The sequence below is a fragment of the Stegostoma tigrinum genome, chromosome 38, assembly GCF_030684315.1.
Source record: "Stegostoma tigrinum isolate sSteTig4 chromosome 38, sSteTig4.hap1, whole genome shotgun sequence".
Lineage (NCBI taxonomy): Eukaryota > Metazoa > Chordata > Chondrichthyes > Orectolobiformes > Stegostomatidae > Stegostoma > Stegostoma tigrinum.
This window is the reverse complement of record NC_081391.1, coordinates 2965520-2984501: the sequence shown is the minus strand read 5'-3', so window position 1 is coordinate 2984501 and position 18982 is coordinate 2965520. Positions and strand designations below refer to the sequence as shown.

Below are 18982 nucleotides of genomic sequence, written 5' to 3'. Positions count from 1 at the left end.
TGTGCCTCTCATTGACACTGAATCTTGTGTGTGTGCGCCTCTCAGTACCTCTGGGACACTGAATTTCGTGTGTGTATGCCTCTCAGTATCTCTGGGACAAAGAATCTCGTGTGTAAGCCTTTCTATCTCTGGGACACTGAATCTCGTGTGTATGCCTCTCAGTACCTCTGGGACACTGAATCTCGTGTATATGCCTCTCAGTATCTCCGGGACACTGAATCTCGTGTGTGTGCGCACCTCTCAGTACCTCTGGAACACTGAATCCCAAGTGTGTACGCCTCTCAATATCTCTGGGACACTGAATCTCGTGTGTATGCCTCTCAATATCTCTGGGTCACTGAATCTCGTGTGTATGCCTGTCAGTATCTCTGGGACACACAATCTCGTGTGTGTGCGCCTCCCAGTATCTCTGGGACACTGAACCTCGTGTCTGTCTCTCTCAGTGACACTGAACCTTGTGTGTGTGTGCATCTCAGGATCTCTGGGACACTGAATCTCGTGTGTATGCCTCACAGTATCTCTGGCACACTGAATCTCGTGTGTATGCCTCTCAGTATCTCTGGGACACTGAATCTCGTGTGTATGCCTCTCAGTATCTCTGGGACACTGAACCTCATGTGTATGCCTCTCAGTATCTCTGGGACACTGAATCTTGTGTGTCTGTCTTTCTCTCTCTGTCTCTGTCTCTGTCTCGCTCTCGCTCTCCTTGTGTCTGTCTGTGGCACTGAACCTTGTGTGTCTGTCTCTCTCTGTCTCTCTCAGTGACTCTCTCCCTGGTGTGCGCGTCTCTCCGTATCTCAGTGACACTGTCCTGTCTCACCGCTACTGACCCTGCTGTATCTCAGTGATCCTCTCCTTTCTGTGTCATCTAGTATGTTATTGACACTGTCCCTGCTGTATCTCCCAATAGTCTGTTCAGATAAACCATATGATTGCAAATAAAAGCTGAAGCCATTGCGCTGGTCCCTGCCGTAATCTCTTGTTCCCTGATACCCTTACCATTCTCGGCAACTGCCCGAAGCTGAGCCAGACCGTACTCTGTATGTTGCTCTTGATTTCAAGGTACCCCACTTCTATCTCCGTAACATAATCTAGTTGGACCCACCTGCTGCCAAAGGCCTTATTCCTGCCTTTATTACCTCCACTTGGTTTCCCAGCCAGATCCCCAGCTTCCAACCTACATCAACTTGCATACATCCAAAACTGTAATGGCAGTATCCTAACTCTCACCAAGTGTTTTTAACTATCAACTTGCACACTTCATTGTTTCTGAGCTGACAACACCTCTAATTTAAAATCCTTCACCCTATTTCTCTGAGATCACTCCCTTTCCTTTTCAATAATTTCCTGCAGCCCTATAGGAGTTCAAGGTCTCTAAGCTCCTCTAACTCTCTCGTCTTTTGCACTTTCCAATTTTAGTTGCTCACATTGGTGGCTGTGCCTTCAGCTTACTCTGGAATACCCTCTCTCTATGTCTAACCTCCTATCGCCTTAAAACTTACCTCTTTCGCCAAGCTGTTGTTCACTTGCAACAAAAACAGAAATTACTGGAAAAGCTCAGTAGATCTGGCAGCATCTGTGAAGAGCAATTAGAGTTCATGTTTCAGGTCCAATACTTGCTCAGAACTTGGGTCAGCTGTCCTGATAGCTCTTTCTGTGACTGTTTCATTTGATAATGTTCTCGTGAATTATCTTGGATATCCTATTACATTAAAGGCAGTATGAAAATGTAAATTGTTGTTGTGTTGCCACATGGTTTTGGTTTGGTGACAGACAGTTGTCCGTTTGCTAGCTGACCAGTTCAAACATGTTTGTTTTAAGTAGAATGAGCTGAACCAGAGTCCATGTGGCTCTCTGCCGTGAAGACAGTAAAGAGGGACATGATCGCCTCCATTGAGAAGAGGATGACCTGTGACAAACAGAACTTTTTAACATTGCAGTTATAGGCAGCTGGAAAGCCCCTCAGTGATCTATAAAAGCAAGGCAAATTAGCAAAAAAAAAGCACACTTTGAACTAATTAAGAAAACCTTTCTGTACTAAGTGTTAAATGTTATTTGTTTTTCAAATGAACCATTCTTGGGACATGAGTGATGCTGTCTAGGCCAGCACTGGTTGGCCATTGAAGCTTGCCCTCTTGAATCACTACTAAAAATCACCTTCTGGAGAAGCTCTGGCAGCTGTCTGCCAACAGGAGCCAAGGGGTCTGCATCATGTAACAAGAAAGTTAGCCTGATCCCCAGAATTGGTTGGTTCATCCAGGTTTCCTGCTCATGATTGCTCCTGGTGACTGCACACTCCTGGCCATTTGGGTTAGAGGGCAAATAGCTGCAGGGCCAGCTTTTCCCCTGCCTGTGGTGGAACAGACTGCTAACGCTTTGCTACATGGGCTGACCCCTGATAGTTGGCAACTCGGAGGAGAGGAACTGTAAGTGAGAGTCAGCCAGAAAACTGGGAAGCTTGCAGAATAATATATCACTTATGTAATGGAGGAGCTGGTAACTCAGGATGCTGGCGATATCATGAATTGTCTGATTGTCTGCTTTCTCTGCAGCTGCATTGAAACTTCACGTGTCGGTAGCAGTGTTATCTGGGGTTGACGGTAACGTTCTATGGACAGCCCTGGCCCCAGAGCAACTGAAGTTTATCCAGTGCGGCATCGGCTATCTAGGGGGGCCAGGTTCCGTCTGCCTGCTGATTGGAATCAGTCACATATTGAAGGCTGTTAACAGCAGCTCAGGTACAGCATTCCCTAACAGTAACATCCTGGAGACCTGTTCTCAGACCCATGTGACATTATCAGAATCTTCACAAGTTTCTTTTTTATTGAAGTGGGCTATGCAACTAACCGGCTCCACAGGTGCTGCCAGACCTACTGAGCTTGTTTCTGTTTTACAGCATCTGTAGTTCTTCTGGTCTCTGTGTTGGAGAGTGCACTCTAGACACATACAAATTAAAGAAAGAATATGCTTTTTAGCATCTCAAGTCTGGTCTCTTGTTTGATTGCATCATGGCTGATCTAAGTGTAGCCTCAAATCTGCTTTGCTGAATTTCCACGCTAGCCTTTGAATTCAATAATCTATTTAACTCTGCATTAAAAATACTCAACAATCCTGCCTCCATCACACTGTTAGGAAGAGAATTTCAGAGGCCCAATAAACCTTTTTCACTCAGGTCTGTCTTAAATCCCTTATTTTTAGACTGTGACCTTGCGCTCTAGTCTCTCCCATAAGAGGAAGCAATCTTTCAGCATCAATTCTGCTCAGGATTTTAGACATCTCAATGAGAGCACCTGTTATTCTTTCAAACCTGAATGGATACAGACTCATCCTGTCTGACCCTCCCCCCCCCCCCCCCCCCCCCCCTTCATCCAAGGAATCTGACCCTTCTCTGTACTACTGCTGATGCAGTTATATTCATTCTTCTAAAAGGAGACAAAAATTGTACACAGGACTACTAGATGTAGTCTCACCAATACTTCGAACAACTGTAGCGAAACTTCCCGTATGTATTTCACTCCCCCTTGCAAAAAATGTCAACATACTGTTTGCCTCCTTAATCACTCCCTGCACCTGCATACTAACGTTTTGTGACTCTTGTATCAGGACATGGCTGTGACTCTGGTAGGAGCAGTGCGCTGGAAGTCAAGCTCCATTACGCCATGTGCCATACAAAAAGTATAAATACTTTATTCAATCACTTAAGTGGTCCATTTCTTTCACTTTCCTAACATCACCTAAAAGGAAATAGACTTCCACCAACCTTTTCAATAAACTGAAAAATAACACCATTATTGTAGGCAAACTTATTCTTAAAATAAGTGGCAAGCTGGTTTTAACTAGCTACTATGTGAATTAAAAACAAAAAATGCTAGAAATCACAGTGGGTCAGGCAGCATCCATGGACTGACAGTAAGATAATATTTCAAGTCTAAATGACTCTTCAGACTCAAAACATGAGCTTGCCCTCTCACCGTGGATGTTGCCTGACCCTCCAGCGTTGGCAATAATGTGCTCCTACTATGTGAATTGAACAATGTGCCCCTTAATCCTAAACATAATTCCACATTCGTACATAGCACAAAGACATTCATAAGACTGCAGAGCAATAATGGGGTGGAGAAAAAAGTTTAGATTGATGGGGGCAAAAATCAAACACCCATATAGGTCAAGCGGTGAGTTCAGATGTCAAAAGTAGGTTGACCGCTCACAATTCCTCTGACTTCTTTTGATAAGATTTGATTGCTAACAGTCACAGAATAATGGAAAATCTTTAGACGAGATTTCAGATTCAGCTGAGAAACAGAGGTGCCGATACTTGAAACTTCAGAAGGTTTTTTCAAACTACCTCACAAAGAAGGATATAGAGAGTAAAAACCAAAAACACCATGAATGCTGTAGATCAAGCAAAAACAAACTGCTGGAAAAACTCAGCAGGTTTGACAGCATCTGTGGAGAGAAATCAGAGTTAATGTTTCGGGTCCAGTCACCCTTTGTCAGGATCCCAGAAGATAGAGTTCTGATTTCAGCCCAAACTGTGACTGTCTCAGTACAACTTGCCCTTATAAACCTGTCCAGCAACTGCTCACAATTTCCAGATGTGAACTGAAAAAAAAACACCGATAACCTCTGTCCAGAAGCTGATGTTAGATGATGACAGCATAGATCTGTTAGGGTTTTTCAGGTCTGTTTTCTTAACAATTAAAGCAATAAAACTCCTATTTCTCTCTAAAAGCTCAGCTGATCCAAGTTACTCAGTTTTTTTGTAAACAGCGAATAGAACACTTTGACTTTGCAATTCCAAGCAAACACATGATAAATCCTTTGCAATCCAGCAATGTTCATACATTACTGTATTCCAATTCTCATTCAAGTTATTCTCCTTCTGTACTGGAGAATTCCTTAGTACACCCTCTGGAGAACCAGCATTCACTTTAGTTTTCCTTCTAAATTCCTGTAGAAACTCTTAGTATCTGATTTTTAATTTCTAGCCCATTTCCTCTACTGTAAATTCTGCCCACTTGTGTTTTGGTTATTCTTTCCTGTTTTATCCGTTCTGTCCAATTTTTGACCTGCTACTTTGAAATCAAATTTTTCAATTGATTGTATCTTTAAACTTTCTTGAATGGCTAATGATGGACCATCCTTACTCTGGAATCTTTTTATTTCTGTAAAATACATCTTTTCTGAGTGTTATGAAATGTCTGCCTAAATGAGTGCACTCTATCTCTACTGATCTATCTGTTAACCTACGTTTTCAGTTCACAATAACTAGCTCAGTCTATAAACTTGCACAATGGCAATTATGAGGGTTTAAAACTCTAATCTTAGACTCATTTCTTTCCCACAAACTAAACTATGTTCCCTGGTACCTACAGATGGCTTGACCATCAGATCATAAGTTACTACAGTGTCATAGAGTCATATAGTATGGAAACAGGCCCTTTGGTCCAACCAGTCCATGCTGACTTTCATCTCAAACTAAACTAGTCCCACCTGCCTGCACGTGGCCCATATCCCTCCAAACATTTCTTATTCATGTACTGATCCAAATGTCTTTTCAATGTTGTAACTTTTACCCACACCCACCTTTGGAAGTTCATTGCACATAAGAACCACACTGTGTTTAAAAAAAAAGTTGCCTGTCATGTCTATTTTAAACCTTCCTCCTCTCTCCTTAAAAATATACCCCCTTATGTCTCACTGAACATTACCCGATCTAGAACAGCTGCTCTCTGGGTTGCTTTAGAACTTGATTGTTCTTTGAAGCTGTCCTGAAACGATGCCAAAATTTGCCAATGTGATTTCTTCAAACCGTATGTAGATTTAAAACCACCCATGATTATTGCCAGACGTTTCTCACCAGCCCCCATTATTTTTTCCTGTTATCCTGTCCTACATTGTGCTTGCAGTGCAGGCCTATAAATTACTTCCATACTGACTTTGCTATCCCAACTGATTCTGTATCTTGACGCTTAATACTGAAACAATCTCTCACTATTGTGCACTTTCCATTCTTAATTAATAGAGCTACTTCTCCACCTTTCTGAGGTTCCTTTTTTTAAGAAAGGTGCCCTGTTCTTCTGAATATTACAGTCCAATGTTTGTCCTGTTGCAACTTTCTCTGTAACGGCCATTTGATCTTAAACATTGCTCATAAGACACAAATTCAAATATGTCTTGCACTCTTCTGGCCCAACATTCAAGAAACCACGTTTGGAAAGAAAGCACCAATAATACAGCAAGAAAAGAAGGAGCTCATTGGTTGACCTTGATTGCTATAGAGATGTCAATTTTACCTGAAAAAGTACTGTGTAGGCAGAGATAGTGGGAACTGCCGATGTTGGAGAATCTGAGAGAACAAAGTGTAGAGCTGGATGAACACAGCAGGCCAGGCAGCATCTGAGGAGCAGGAAAGCTGACGTTTCGGGTCTAGACCCGAAACGTCAGCTTTTCTCCTCTGATGCCGCTTGGCCTGCTGTGTTCATCCAGCTGTACACCTTGTTATCTCAGTGTAGGCAGGTAGTCTTTGATTGTTCAGGGAGTGCAGCAGGAACTGAGAGTACCCTGACCCATTTCTTGATGAGATAGGTGCACTGTATGCACAACTTCTTTTGGCATACATAGAATAGGTCCTGTGTATTAATAAATATATATAAGTTTCTCAAATGTACCAATGTATTGCACTGTAAGCCCAACTGATGATCTGAAATTAACTTCTACTTTGGGATAATCTGGATTGGGGTGACCATTGCAATTGGTCAGAGTAATGTGTTGTTTGATTATGGTCTGCCAGTTATTGGGATGTTCTTCCTACATACCTGATACCCCACCAGCACTGATCACATTAGGCATTTGTTTGAAAGGCAAAACGTTTTTTGCTTTGAAGGCAATATCCTGTTAGTATGAGAAATCCACTCATGAGTTTACTGCAAAGTAACAACGTGGTTCCTTCTAGGCCCACCTGTTGCTAACATTTCACTCTATACTATGAAAAGCATGTCTTGCCTGGAATCACCACTAACTATCTTCTCTTTTCATTCTTCTGATATGTGGATAATGCATTTGCGATATTTGAATCCTCAACTGCATTAAAGAATTTCTTGACATGGCTTAATCAGCTCAAATTTCTTATTGAAATAGTATTACCATTGAAATAAGCTCCCTTTCTTCAATGCGTTAGTTGAAAAATCTGTTAGTATGTTCTCTGTGGCTGCCTACCAAAAGCTATGTACACTGGTCAGTATATACATTGGGATTCCTATATTCCACATGTTACACGAAAAAGCTTATAGGCAGCCAAGTGAATAGTGCCCGAGCCATCTGCTCAACATGTGTTGATTTGGGGCATATCAGACCTATCCTACATGATGATGAGTACCCTAATCAAATCATTGCTAGTTGTATGGGACCACACTCATGGAAGGTCACTTTTGCCGTAAATACACATGATAGCAGGGTGCTGCCATCAAGCCAAAACCGCGCGTGCTTTACCAACTGCACAAATAAGGATCATGGAAACTGCGAGTGTCTGTTGCATTCCCCATGGGAGCATCCCATCCACTGAGCGTCTGCTTGGTCTGAGTATTTTTTCCAACTGATGAAGATTGACAGTTAACAGTTCCTATTACCTCTCCATGACAACTGTTGTTCAATTTCTCAACAGCCTCATCTTGTACTGTATAAATCGATGCTCCCATTGCAAGTTTGATTTCTTGTCTGTCTATCTTGAAGGGTGCGAGATGAAAAGCGTAAACTTTGTGTCTCTTTTTAACAATATTTGAGATCTGATGGCTATGAGCAATGTTTAAATTCTGTATCTACTGAGCAATAGTTACCTTTATTTGCTGGTGCTCTCTTTATGTACTGTGTCCCTTGCTGTCATGTTATCATCATCCTAATTGCAGTCATGCTATTTTGCCTTGTCCTCTCCCTTTATTTTATTATACGTTTCCTCAACTGCACAATTTAGTTTAAAGCCACTTCTACTACTGTAGCTATGTAATCCGCAGAACACTGGTCCAAGCATAATTCAAATGAAGACCATCCCAGTGGTACAACTCCCCATTTTCCCCAGTTATGATGCCAGTGCCTTAGTTCTGATGATAATTCAGCGATTATTACCTTGAAAGTACTGCTTTTTAATTTAGCTCCTAGCTTCTCATACTCCCTCTGTACTATTGCTATCTATGTCTTTAGGACCCATGTGGACATGACAACTACATGTGACACAACCTTCTGGACTCTAGCTCTTTACATAAGAGAACTGTATCTGTCCCCTTGACTGTACTGTCGCATACAACCTCAACACCACCCACTCCAGTGACCTCCTGGGCCACAATGCCATAGTCAGTTTGCTCATTTACCTGCTGTCTTCCATGTAGCTTGCCAGAATTTCAAAACAATTGAATATTTCCAAGGGCTTAGAATCTTCCTCTTCTAACTGCCTTACACGCAAGCACCCACCCAGTCCCTGACCCTGGACCAAATCAGGTTATCCAATCCTTATGGGTCTGACCACTTCCTGAAACACAATATTCAAACCGCTTATCCCACACCCAATGTGTTGCAGTGTCTGCATCTTGTCTCCTGGTCAGTGATTGTGAGCCTGTTTCTCAAGCTGCAAAACATTAACTGCAAACGTGTTTGTCTTGGATCATGAATCATGCACAAGCCTACAAGCTCCATAGGACTCTGTTAGAGTTTTCTGTCTATGACAGTACCTTGTGTTATTTCAGGGTTCTGTGTGACCAGACCCTCTTGGTACAAAGTATACACTCTATCTGGTTGAGCACTGTGTTACAGAGCACTCTGTCTATTACCATGTAATTACAAAGCAATCATTCTGTTGTAAGTAATCACATTGTTCCCTGTTAATTTTCAGGAAGTAGCCTGTGGGAAGTGAAGAGCATGTACCAGTCCCACCAGACTCCAGCTGCCCCAGCTGTGCTGCTCCCAGACATAGATGGTGACGGATTTGCAGACTTGCTGCTCGGGAGCAGACCTACTGCACTGGTATGGACCAACACTCAACCTTCGATTGACAACAACTGCAGAGCTTCCAGTGCAATAGCCACAGGATGCCATCCTCCGCGGTTAGGGTGCTAATCACCCTTGATGCCTAGTAAGTGCTGGCTTGGTTCAGTGGTACTGCTCTTGCCTCTGAGTCAGAATATTCTGGGAGTCAATTTCCATTCCAGCATTTGGACACCTTGAACAAATTTGGGTGGGAGCTCTCCTGTTTGTTGCCTTCTTTCTGTAAGTCGGAGGAGTTAAAATGTACAGGTGAAAGTTTACCCCTTTGCTGACAATCATGTTCTGACCTGAAGGAGTGTGTGTTTGTCAGAACGTATCACCTTGGGGGATATATTAAACTGGGTTCTTGTGGATATAAACAGAGCAGAGAGTTCTCCCACTGCCTGAGCCAGCATCCTGTCCAAAAAACGACACAAGAGATAAAGCAGACTCATTGAGCAGTCACCCTGGTTGGTAATGGGATCTTCCTGCGCACAATATTACCAATGACCCCACTTCGCAGATGACCCATTGGATGTTAAATATTTCAGAGCATTCTGAAGGAATACAGTGATGCTGTTGAATATTTAGTTCTGTACCCTCCTTGGTTATTATCTCCCTGATGTCGTTTTCTCAGACTGTGAGCCCAGCCACCAGCCTGATTTTGTTTACTTGCATTTGGGTTCATTGCTAGGTTAAAGTGCGGATAAAAATGATCACTTCATTTCCCATCATCTCTTGATTTGGTTATCAGAGCTGCGTACACATTGCGCCTGTTCGGGAGCACGCATACCCTTCCCCAGCTATTGCCAAGTATTCATGCACACTGCGAGTGTGGCCCAGATTTGAGTAAACCTACCTGCTGTTAATGTTGATACTGTGATCCGTTGGCCACATGTAATGGGCAGTTGCATGGATAAAATAACAGCTCTAACAAACTAGCAAAAGGTGCAGTGTCTCCTGCAGGCACATGCAGCAACATTTTCCTGTTTGTCAGTATTAGGGTGAGTATAACATGATGGGTATTTAAGGTACATTCTCCTCGCAGTAAGCACCCCCAGAATACTGCTGCTGTCCGTTAGAGCATAGTCAGTTGGTGAAAGGAGATACCACAACCTATCCGTACTTGGAGGGGGGATTTATTTGTCAAATGAAACAGCACAAGTATATGTCTCCTGACTCCACTGAACTGTTGTGTCAGTAAGTATTTCTTAATGTTGCTCAAGAGTCCGTTCAATCAAAATACTCTCCCTTCTGTTATTAAATTCATTTGAAATGCTAACTGTCTGAACCTCACTGCTGTGATTGTAGCTTCTCTGAAGCAGCTGATGGATCTTATGGGGTTTAGCCTGTTTTTAACTGATATTCTTCCCCCTCAACACACTCTGACCGTGTTCTGGAAACTTGCTGCATTTGCTATTCTTACCACACAGGTCCAGATCTTCTGATAGTAAGATAGTCGTTGAAGCAGAGACTGGAGTTGTGCTTTAGACATTGAGGATGTCCCAACACAGCTGGGAATTGCTTGGGAAGTTGAATATTCCAGTGGGCATCCCTGGTGCATGGAAGTCTCTGAAAATGTCCCCAGCTCTCAGTTAGAAGCTTCAGAAGGTTCTAACTCAGTAACCTTAATAGTTTGCTGGGAAAAGTTAGAGGAACTGAAATCTTGTTCCAACTCTTGGCTGCTGACCCCATCACCTACTCACCACTGCTCCTCCCTCAAACAAAATCAGCTACCACTGCAGAAGGGACATAGTGTCAGCATTGATCCATGTGGGTTGCTGCATTGAACTGTGTTCCTTCAGCTGGGAGAGTTTTTTGGCCTGGAAGTTTGGCCGATAAACTCCACTGCAGGTAAGTGAGCCACGCTTTATCTGGTCCGGTTTGGAAACAAGGATTCCAGTCCAGATCAGCATATTCAAGGTGATGACTTTGACAGAGGGTTCTTACCAGTGTGTGAGACTGGAGTACCTTTAGGCCCTGACCAAGTGACAATGAGAGATTCCTTTCCTAAAGGCCGTGAGTGAACTCATTCAGTCTCTCTGACCGTCTGACAGCTTCATGGTCTCTTTTAAATGATGTCATATTTTTAAAACTGAATTCAGTTCTCAGGGGATCCAAATCCATGTTCACTGGGTAACCGATCCTAGAGTTTGGACTCCTGTTTCAGTAACATAGTGCAGTTCACTGAGGAGTGAGTGAGTTCACTCAGATGGGTGGGAGGAATGCAATCACCTGTGAATATCCAAGACACTCTGCGCATTATTCTAACAAATTGTTTCTGTTCCAGACCAGTCGGCTTCGTGAAATCTCCTTTGTATTTGTGTCAGGAGCAACAGGGGCCCTGATTGGCCGGTCAGTTTCTTACAATGTGACCGGCGAGGGCAAGCTGATTGGTCCAAAGGCCTGTATGTCTGGAGGAGGCACGCTGTACGTTCTGTTTGGCTATGGTAAGGAGGAGAGATCAAATTAGTCTTCTCTGATCCCTCCTTAATGTTTGACTACCGTTTCCCATCTGGATCCTCAACTCCTTTGTGCCTCTCCTGTCTTGGGCCACATTTTTGGTTATTGTTATTGTCCATGCCATCACACAGAAGGCCATGGTGCTACTTAGAGAGGTACAGGATTGCAACACCATTCCCCTGCCAGGCTGGACTAGAACCTCTGGCTGTGCGAGTATAACATTCATCCAGCTTGTACTTATCCACAAGCAGGGACATAGTTAATCTTTGCCCCTTCATCACAAACGTCAATGTAAAACGCTGAGCCAGTCGCGCACACACTGCCGTTGGCTGACCTCTGTGAAGTTTCAATGACCACCTGCGGTCAACAATAAGGAACACCTTCAAGGCCCTTCATTTCTTGCTAAACACCCCTGATGGCCTCCCTGTTTTTGTGCCATGTGGCTCTATGACACAATATGACTCCTCCTTAATTCCATTGTCTGGATGGCTGAGGCGTCTTGCACAGTGATGCTGACAGTGTGGGCTTGATTCCCACACTAATTGAGATCACCATTAAAGCCCCTCTCTTCTCAACCTTGCCCCTCACCTGAAGCATAGTGATCCTCAGGTTGAACATGCCAACAATCGCCCTTTCTAATGGCAGAGCAACCTTGGGCTTCTGGGAGTTTAATTATTTCATATGGCATCTGTTATGTAAAAACATAGAATATAGGTGCAGTAGAAGGCCATTTGATCCTTTGAACCTGGTCTGCCATTCAATTTGATCATGGCTGATCACAAGAAGCTCAGTCCCCATGGTCCTGTTTCCTCCCCGTATGTTTTAATCCCTGTAGACCGAAGAACTATATCTAACACCTTGAAAACATTCAATGTTTTGATCTCAGCTGCTTTGTGTGGTAGAGCATTCCCAGGCTGACCACTTACTGCATCAAGAAATTTCTCGTAATCTCCATTCTTAAGTGGTCTGCTGTCATCTTTAGACTGTGAACTTTGTTTCTGGATCTTCTGGTCAGCAGGAAAACCCTTCCTGCCTTTACTTTGTCTAATCCCGGTTAGAAATTTTCATATGTTTTCGCGACATTATACTCACCTTACAATTCTTCCAACCTCTAGAAATTATAATCCTGACATCTAGTCTGTCTTCCTATGTTACTCTTGCCATTTCAGGAAGCAGTCTGCTTACACAGCAGCTACGTGTGTTGCCAATAGCTTGATCATTCACAGCTCCACCTTCTGCCATGAGGCCAGATCCTCTAAAATGACATTCCTGTAACCTGTCCACCACCAGTACTTTCCTTCTCCTTTCCAAAAGCTTTGACCGAGGCCTTCTCCACTCTAGCACCTCCGCACTGTCATCTCTTGCCTGATTTCACTTCCTACTCAATATGCCTTCTGTACTTGGAGTCTGAGGGGCCATCAATGTGTGCAGCTGGTCAGAAATCTAAATATATCTTGTAAGTTCATCTGATGAAACAATATCTATATGTAACAAGGGGCATGGGAAAGGAAAACTCTTAATTGAATGAAGTGTGGTTTTGCAACTAGTTTCTATTTTAGGTTTAGGATGCCACAGAATTTATAGAATAGTTTAGCACAGAAGGAGGCCATTCAGCCCATTATGTGTACACCGGCTTCTTATTATTCATTGGATGGCTAATCCATTATTTATTGTCCCTTCCTAGTGCCATTGAGAAGGTGGTGGTGAGCCGTCATTTGAACTGCTGCAATCCATGTGGGGTAGGTACACCCACAAGGCTGTAAGGGAGGAAGTTCCAGGATTTTTAGCCAGTGACAGTGAAGGAACGACGATATATTTCCAAGTCAGGATGGTGAGTGGCTTGGAGGGGAACTTGCAGGTGGTGGTGGTGTTCCCATCTAACTCTTGTCCTTCTAGATGGAAGTGGTCATGTCTAAGCATCTTTGGTGAATTTCTACGGTATATCTTGTAGCTGGTACACACTATTCCTACTGAGCATCGGTGGTGGAGGGAGTGGATGTTTGGGGATGTGGTGTCAATCAAGCGGGCTGCTTTTTCCTTGCTCGTGTCAAGTTTCTTGAGTGTTTTTGGAGCTGCTCCCATCTAGGTAAATTGAGTTGGAATAAACATTCCAACTCAAACCTGACTTGCGGTTGGGATAAGGATATCGGAGAAGGTGCTCGGGCCCTAAAATTCTTAAACTTGATATTGAGTTCAGAAGGTTCCAGGATCCCCAAGTGGAAAATGAGACGCTGGTCTTCCAACTTGTGCAGGACTTTGCTGGAGCATTGCAGCAAGCCCAAGACAGAAATGTTGACTAGGGAACATAGTGGTGTGTTGAAGTGGCAGGCAATGGGAACATCGGGAATTTTGCAGGCAGAACGTAGTTGTTCTGCAAAGCTGTCACCGAGTCGATGTTTTGCCTGTCTAGAGCAAGTCATGAGCAGTGAATATAGTAGACTAGACTGAGTGAAGTGCAGGTATGACACTGGTTCGCCTGGAAGGTGTGTCAGGGGTCTTGTATACTGAGGAGGGAGGAAATAAACAGTTGCTACACCTGAGATTGCAGGGCAAAGGGTAATGGGAGTTTGGGGAAGTATTGGGAGTGGAGGAGAAGTGGACAAGAGCCTCCCAGAGGAAGTAGTTCTTGCATAAGAGTGACAAGGGGGTGGTGCAAGGGGAATATGTCAGGTAGTGGCATCCCACTGGGGGTGGTGGAAATGGTGGCTAATGATCTTTTGGATGTGAATGTTGGTGGGATTGTAAGTGAGGACCAGGGGGACACTGTTGCTGTTGTGGGAGCAAATGGAAATGGTGGGTGCCAACATGCGGGTGATGGGCCAGGCACAGCCAGGGGTCCTGTCAACCACGGTGCTGGGGAATCTTCAGTTAAGGAAGAAGGTGGACGTTTTAGAGGGCCACTTTTAGAAGCTGGCATCACCGGAACAGATGCGATGGAGATGAAGAAACTGGGAGAATGGGATGGAGCCCTTAGTGGAAGCAGGGTGTGAGGATATAGAGTCAAGGTAACTGTGGGAGTTGGTGGATTTGTAGTGGATATTGGCAGCCAGCCTGTCCCCATAAAACAGAGAAGTTAAGGAAGGAAAGGGAGGTTTCAGGGATAGAACAGGTGAAGGTGAGGGCAGTTTGGAAATTGGAAGTGAAATTGACAAACTTTTCAATTTCCGGATGAGAGAGTGAATCAGCACCAATGATATCATCAATGTGTCAGAGAAAATTGTGGGTAGGGACCAGAGTGGGACTGGAACAAGGAACGTTCCACGTGCCCCACAATGAGACAGGCATAACTGGGCCCCATGTGGGTACCCATGGGCACCCCTTTGACCAGAAGGAAGTGAGAAGAGTTAAAGGAGAAGTTGCTGAAAGTGAGGACAAGTTCAGCCAGGCGGAAGAGGGTGGTGGTGAATGGGAATGGTTTGGAACTTTTTTCCAGGAAGAAGCGGAGAGCCCTGAGACCATCCTGATGAGGGATGGATGTATTAAGGGACTGCATGGCAATGGTAATGAGGCCGTGGCTGCAGCCCACAAACTGGAAATTCTGAAACTGACATGAAGCATCAGAGGAATCATGCTCTAAGTGGGAAAGGACTGGTCAAGAGGATAAAAAACCAAATCAAGGTAGGAAGAGATGAGTTCTGTTGGGCAGGAGCAGGCAGAAACAATATGTCTGTTTGTGGGTTTTGGGAAGGAGGTAGAAGTGAACTGTGTGGAGTTGGGTGACAATGAGCTGGGTGAAAATGATGGGGGAAGACCATCAGATAAAATGAGGTTAGTGACTTGTGGACACAATATCCTGATGGTCCATGGTGGGGTCAACACCCGGGGGAGATAAGAGGTGGTGTCCAAGAGCTGGTGCTCAGCCTCTGCAATGTAAATATCAGTATGCCAAACTGCAACACCACCCTTATCAGCAGGTTTGATGACAAAGTCAAGGTTTGATCTGAGAGCACAGATTGCAGTCAGCTCGTGGGGAGATAGGTTGGGATGGGGAAGGGGCTCACAGAAATTGAGGCAACCAGTGTCATGTTGACAGTTCTCAATGAACAGATCGAGTGCGGGTAAAAGGTCAGAGGGGAGGGGTCCAGGTGGAGGGAGTGTGTTGGAGGTGGGTGAAAATGGGGAGAAGACTCTTGCCCAAAGAAATGGGCATGGAGGCAAAGATGATGGAAGAAAAGTTCAACGTCTAGTCGTGCCCGAAGTACAACTTGCATTCATCTAGTCATAGTCCTACAGCTGTACAGCATGGAAACAGTCAATCCAACCCGCCTGTGCCGACTGGATAGCCCAAATTAATGTAATCCCATTTGCCCACATTTTGCCCATATCCCTCTAATACCTTCTTATTCACATGCCCATCCAAATGTCTTTTAAATGTTGTAGTCGTACCAGCCTCCACCACTTCCTCTGGCAGCTCATTCCACATGCACACTACCCTCTGTGTGAAAACGTTGCCCCGCTGGTCCCTTTTAAATCTTCCCCTCTCACCTTAAATGTATGCTGTCTAGTTTTCAACTCGCCCACCCTGGAGGAAAAGACCTTGGCAATTCACCTTATCCACACCCTTCATGATTTTGTAAACTTCTATAAGGTCACTCCTCGGCCTCAGATGCTCCAGGAAGAATAGCCCCAGCCTACTCAACTTATTTCTATAGCTAAAACTCTCCAACCCTGGCAACATCCTTGCAAATCTTTTTGAATCCTTTCAAGTTTCACAACATCCTTCCTGTAGCAGGAGACCAGAATTACACAGAACATTCCAAAAGTGGCCGAATCGGTGTCCTGTACAGCAGCAACATAACCTCCCAACTCCTATGGTCTATGCACTGACCAATAAAGGCAAGTATCCCAAACACTTTCTTCACTATCCTGTTTACCTAGGACTTTATTTTTAAGGAACTATGGACCTGCACCCCAAGGTCTCTTTGTTCAGCAAGCATTCCCCAGGACCTTACTGTTAAGAGTATAAGTCCTGCCCTTATTTGTCTTTCCAAAGTGCAGCACCTCACATTTATCTAAATTAAACTTCATCTGCCACTCCTCAGCCCAGTGGCCCATCAGATCAGGGTTCTTTTATACTCTAATGTACCGTCCATTGCTGTATCTTCTGTGTGAATCTTCAATAAGAAAGTAAATATTATTCACCAGAAGCAACTTTTAAATGTTCATTGCTTGTGAGTGAGAATTCCAACCAGCCCAGACAGGCTCGCAGTAAACAGCCTGACCTTTGGAAAAGGACAAGAAGGTGATTAATATTCTGCAGTTGCTAGCACCATCAATTGGAGAATATGAGGTAGTGCAAGAACAGGTTACATGTTTGGGAAGCAGGAATGCAGTTATGATCATACTGAGAAAGACTGTGGTCACTGTTCATTACAGTACTGAAGCTGAGAAACCTGACAGAAGAGCGGGTTATTCAGATTGTGGTCAGGAAGGGACGCCAAGCTTGGGTTTTGAGAGAACCAAAAGGTTTATTTCAAAAAGAAGACAAAACAGCTGAGGAACTGCGCAGTTGTGAGGGAACACACCTTAATAAATGTACTGTGAGAATCTTAATCTAACCAATTATTCAGCCAGAAAAAATAATATGCTCTTATCATTTAAACAAAAAATGTTAAGCCTCCAGCGTCTCAAGTGTGCCATGGACAGGTACAGAGAGGAAACTGAACCATTTAGTTTGATACTTTGTAAAATCTTGTATGTTGACAAATTTGAATTCTATAAATTTTATGAATAAAGTGTACATTTGGGGACAACAATGTAGTGACTAAAACAGAAACTCATTCCAATTCCTGTGGTAAGTGCAGCTGTTAGCTAAAGTTTGCATGTTTGATTTTGGATTCTGTTCCTAACTGGTAGTTAAATTATCCCTGAAATCACAGCCCTCTGTCAGAGTTAACTTACTAAAACAAGGAACGACAGCTGAAAGCTGACACAATGGGAGCACAAAAAAAGACTTCTCGTTCCTAGAATAGGGAGCAATTATTCTTTGTAAAGAATCCTCCTGCACTTCACTAACACAAAATCTTCCCTTCTAAAGGAACCATCCAAGCTGTGGCCGTGAGGGACATTTACACCCAAGCAAATGGCAAAGGGAGCTTGCCTCCATCTCTACAAGGTCAGGACACCCTATGGGAATGGAAGAGAAATGGGAACCTGTCTGGATTGTTGGAAGTGTACAGGTGACTATCACTCAAATAGCATGTGGAGCAGTCAGGACTGTTTTGGCAGGACGCTTGGTGGGTTTATGTCTGGACAGCTGTTTCTGAGAGCATCAGCTACCTGTAGTAATGGTGCATTGGGAGGTGAAGGGAGCCAGCTGCAATTGCCAAGCTTTAACCTACTTTCAGGGTGTTTCAAACTCTGGTAAAAACAAGGAATTAAGCTGAGAAACCAGTGGCAGCTGTAGTTTTAGAGTAGGCCTGTGAAAGGGCCCCTTAATTAAATCACAGGCTGGAAAAGTGATCTGAGGTACAGGTTCAGGAAACTCCTTACACCTGTGACTGTGTCACTTAGACTCCAATTTGACTGGTCTTCAGTCCTCATCGTATGTAGACTGAGACACCTGTCTCTGCATCTCTATAGTACTTTGCATCCCAAAGTTCATCACAACTACTAAAGTGCTTTTGCTGCACTGTTGACAATACCTTCCATCATTTTGCTGAACGGGGCAGTAACTAAGTGGGTTGGCTTTGCCTCACTTGGACAAAATATACCCGGACAATTTTCTGCATTATCAGGTAGATGTTATAGCATCGCTGAAATATCTTTGCTGGAGGCACAATTTGTTCAGTGCTATTGGGGGAATGTTGTCAGGACTTATGTCATTTGCAGCATCCAATATCACCTTTAGCTGTTTCTTACGATCACATGGACTGAATCGAATTGTTTGAAGACCAGTATCTGTACCGCTGGGACCTATTGAGGATGAGGACTGTTTTTGGAGCTGCCTCCTCCATTGAATTGTTTAATTGTCCGCCACCATTCACAAGTTGGCATGACAGAGCTTTAATTTGATATGTTAGTTGTGGCTCTGCCTATGTAAGTTGTTAGCATGAAATAAAACCTTTCTAAATATGACTTTTTGATTGGTGAACTTAAGACAGGCAGCTCTGTTTGTTGATTAAATTGTGCAGGGCATGAAGTTACGATCTTCCTTTGTGCTGGCTCTCTGAGGGTTTGCATGTGATACTGATTCTCTTCCAGGAGACTGCACTTAGTCACGTAGTAAGAACGATGCCAAAACAGGCTCATCATCCTGCAATCCAAAATAGCAATAAACTGACCTGTTTCTGCAATCAGTCACGTATTTGACCAAGCTACTGTAGCAGTGCTTTCTCACATGACTGCATTGTGCTGTCAACAACAGACTTTAAAAGATGACCTTGAGAGCTAAGGACACAGGGTCACTTTCGGTTAACAAACTAATACAGCGATATGCTCAGAACAATTTATTCATGGGGTAAGTGTTGCTGAGATGGATGGGGTGGACATGCAGGGAGGGCTTTGT

General features: G+C 43.8%; 2 protein-coding genes across 7 annotated transcripts in view; one reads left to right on the top strand and one right to left on the bottom strand.

Moving 5' to 3' along the window:
* fam234b (family with sequence similarity 234 member B) overlaps positions 1-18982 on the top strand; it is a 58856-nt gene that overhangs the window by 13708 nt on the left and 26166 nt on the right. For 4 of the 5 annotated variants that reach the window (XM_048521003.2, XM_048521004.2, XM_048521008.2 and 1 more), the window contains exons 4-7: positions 2553-2738; positions 8882-9012; positions 11303-11462; positions 17513-17654. In XM_048521003.2, coding sequence (XP_048376960.1) covers positions 2553-2738; positions 8882-9012; positions 11303-11462; positions 17513-17654 — 619 coding nt within the window. The remainder of the gene's footprint in view (positions 1-2552; positions 2739-8881; positions 9013-11302; positions 11463-17512; positions 17655-18982) is intronic. The other variant, XM_048521007.2, reaches the window with a different exon arrangement.
* The window catches only part of ddx59 (DEAD (Asp-Glu-Ala-Asp) box polypeptide 59), a 60717-nt gene that overhangs the window by 40019 nt on the left and 1716 nt on the right, over positions 1-18982 (bottom strand). The window lies entirely within an intron of this gene.